The 2956-nt window shown below is 39.3% G+C and overlaps 1 protein-coding gene across 1 annotated transcript; it reads right to left on the reverse strand.

The window, feature by feature from the left end:
• Nucleotides 1-243: 243 nt before the first annotated feature.
• LOC108671052 (trypsin-1-like) lies at nucleotides 244-2183 on the reverse strand. Its single transcript, XM_018158535.2, has 3 exons — nucleotides 2071-2183; nucleotides 1317-1537; nucleotides 244-903 (listed from the first exon to the last, which is right to left on the reverse strand). Exons 1-3 carry the CDS (start codon nucleotides 2147-2149, stop codon nucleotides 382-384), a joined length of 822 nt encoding a protein of 273 aa, XP_018014024.2. The 5' UTR covers nucleotides 2150-2183; the 3' UTR covers nucleotides 244-381.
• Nucleotides 2184-2956: the final 773 nt, after the last annotated feature.

Below are 2956 nucleotides of genomic sequence, written 5' to 3' on the forward strand. Positions count from 1 at the left end.
AGAAAGATGCTTAAAGATTAAGATTTAATTAAATAAAATTATTATAATCATTATGGTAGGAAAAAAGCTAACCCAGATATTCCTACATGCATATGTATTCCGGGTCGAAATCTTTAATTTATAAATTTCAGAACGATCATTGATTTAACTGATCAGCGAATGTCAGGATCGTAAATTTCAAACTATCGGAAGTATTACCCAATAAAAGCTCGGAAAAAAATTAGGATTTTTAAGAGTCATACATGTCGTTCGAATTTTAATATTTGTACTCCGGACTCCAGAACAGATGTGTGAAAAGCGTAACTACAAAAAAAATAGCTAATCTCTGTCAACGAATTGAGTCTGATGTGCCGGTGCCATACCAACATTGTCACATTTTGATTAGGCAGAATTGGCTTTAATCCAGTCAACAAAATAAGACACTTGTGTGTAGACCCCCGGGTATCCAGCCTCGGCGCATCCACGGCCCCAAGACACCACCCCACAGAGGTATCCGTCGCAAGTCATGGGACCGCCTGAGTCTCCCTGACAGGAATCTTTACCTTCTTCACCAGCGCACATCATGGAGTCCTTCACAAGGGCTAATTCGCCGTAATCTTTTTTGCAATCTTCGTCACTGACAATAGGAACTGTGACTTTCTGTAGAACACTGGGAAGATTCCCCCATTCTGACATCCTACCCCATCCTGAGACTATTGCATTCCCTTCGAACTCTTGGTGCAGCTCAGGCAGTTTGGCGGGTTGGACGTAGTCATTGAATACCAAAGGTGCGGCTACCTTTAGCAAAGAGATGTCGTTCTCGACTGTAAAAGGATCATATTTCTCGTGCAATATGATTTTTATGATGTCCCTGTTTTGTTCAGTTCCTTCATGGGTATACATTTTATTCTCTCCAGCCACGATCTGAAAAAAAAATTCATCAAATAAAATTACCACAAAATTGAAAACTTTCTTGCATGAAATGAAAATTTGGAATGACAGCCGCAGATTATATAAGTCTGTCTCAAATACTGGTGATAAATAAATACTGGCGATAAATAACAACTTTATTTGGGGGAAAAACCCGCATCAAGCATCAACTCAATAATCCTCCAAAACCCACCAGATCCCTGACAGTTTTCTTAATTTCCCATTCAACCCACATCAACCATCTCAACCAGACCCAAATCGCTCGCATTGCGCCTTCTTTGTCTCCCAATGTCGTTTCCATTTATTCTCATTTTTGGCTAAACAGTGCCACCACCGGCTTTCTCCTCCCATTTCCATGGGCTTGCACCACCACCGCCATTGAAATCAATAAATTGCCAATATCTTACCTGTAAGTTTGTTGGGTTGTCGATATCGTAATCATATACACAGTGACCGGCACAGATCATCCAATTTTCGGAGTAGATGGAAGCGCCGCAGAAGTGGAAGAAGCTAGCAAATGTTACCTCCTGGAAGCTCAGTTGGTAGGGAATTTCCCCTGGTGCGACGTCGGTGCCGCCAACAATCTTGTTCTGGCCTCTCCTGAAGCGAGGTATGGTGGACGGAGCCGCTGTGAAAAAAAACATTGAATCTAATTTTGAACCGAATTCTGTCTTGTTTGACGCAATCACAAAAAGCTATTTCATATCTTACTTTAACACAGATTTTCTTGGTGTCTGTAACCTATGGAAAAATTCTTTATCATGTTGAATGATAATTAAAAAAAAAATTCAACTAAAGAAAAAGTTTAAGGATTGTTAGGGGTTGTTAAAAACCACTCGCTTCATTTCCTGCTGCAATATCGAAATTTATCAATTTATTGTGATGATTTTTCATTAAATAGCCTGGTTGTCATTTCATGTGGGTATGGTTTTAGGTTACAATGTTAATTTAGGGCTGGCTGAGATAGTACTTATGAGCCCCCACAGTGTAGAACTTTGGTCTAACTATGCAGAAAATCTTGGTTCATTTCATTCTGTCATCGAATGGATTGTATTGGTAATAAAACTGCTAAGATTGACTACACTTGAAATTTGTGCATTATACTGAAAAGTCAAAATACCATATAATTGTTATAATATTCGATTATACTTTTCAGATTACCAGAGGCAGACGCTGCCATGAGACAAAAAAGAAGAACCTTCATCATGAATAGATTGTGTACCTGCGATGTGATCTCCATTGTATCATACTTCTTTTATACTTCAGAACTCAGTATGATGAATGGGGAAGCACTCGGCCGCTTTTAGCAGAGGGCTTCTATGCCACTTAACATACCGTATAGTAGATAATATTTCCCAGTCTTGCTATCTGAGCCGCAGGTGACGAATGGAAATCGTTATCCATGTGAAGGCCTAGCGAATGTATATGCCGTAAGGAGGTTTATTTTCGAGTCGCAACGGAAATAATACTAATGTGCCAAATCTAACGACACGGTAGAATGAACACATGTAAGACTTGCGTTCGCGGGATTTGATCTTTGTAATAACGCTGCGTTGAAAGAACGTACGTACGCGCTACGAATAAATAGCTCATTCTTAACTATCGCACTTACAATAAGGTTTTTTGCGTTCATTTCAGAAAGTCAGATATTGATCGATTGGAACGCGACTCGAGCATTTGTACAGTGAGTGTACCAAAACCAACAAATATCCCTTAAACCTAGCATTTCTGGTCACAATTAAGCACTTTCATTCGTTAATTTTCGCTCATGTACGATAACATTCGCGGAAGACGCTCCGTCAACATTCAAGCTCAAGTCGAATAATGTTACACTGACAATAAGTTTGAGCACCAATAAACTTATAAACTAGAGAAATACGGATAAGCAGCGAATTGGATACTGCTGGACTAAGTTCTCCTTACCGTAACTCAAATAACTACACCATAAATCCACATGAGATAATACCTGACAAAAGTACGTAATTGTAATTTATCAAGCGTTTGACAGCTGGATAGATTTAGGTACTCAAGAGCTATGTATGTTGAC

This window comes from Hyalella azteca, unplaced genomic scaffold, assembly GCF_000764305.2.
Source record: "Hyalella azteca isolate HAZT.00-mixed unplaced genomic scaffold, Hazt_2.0.2 contig9153, whole genome shotgun sequence".
Taxonomy (NCBI): domain Eukaryota; kingdom Metazoa; phylum Arthropoda; class Malacostraca; order Amphipoda; family Hyalellidae; genus Hyalella; species Hyalella azteca.

Coding starts and splice junctions, on each gene's coding strand:
- LOC108671052 (XM_018158535.2), bottom strand. CDS start 2,149: ATGGAGATCACATCGCAGGTACACAATCTATTCATGATGAAGGTTCTT. Junction 1,538..2,070: donor CATGGCAGCGTCTGCCTCTG/GTAATCTGAAAA, acceptor TTTTTTTCACAG/CGGCTCCGTCCACCATACCT. Junction 904..1,316: donor ACAACCCAACAAACTTACAG/GTAAGATATTGG, acceptor TTTTTTTTTCAG/ATCGTGGCTGGAGAGAATAA.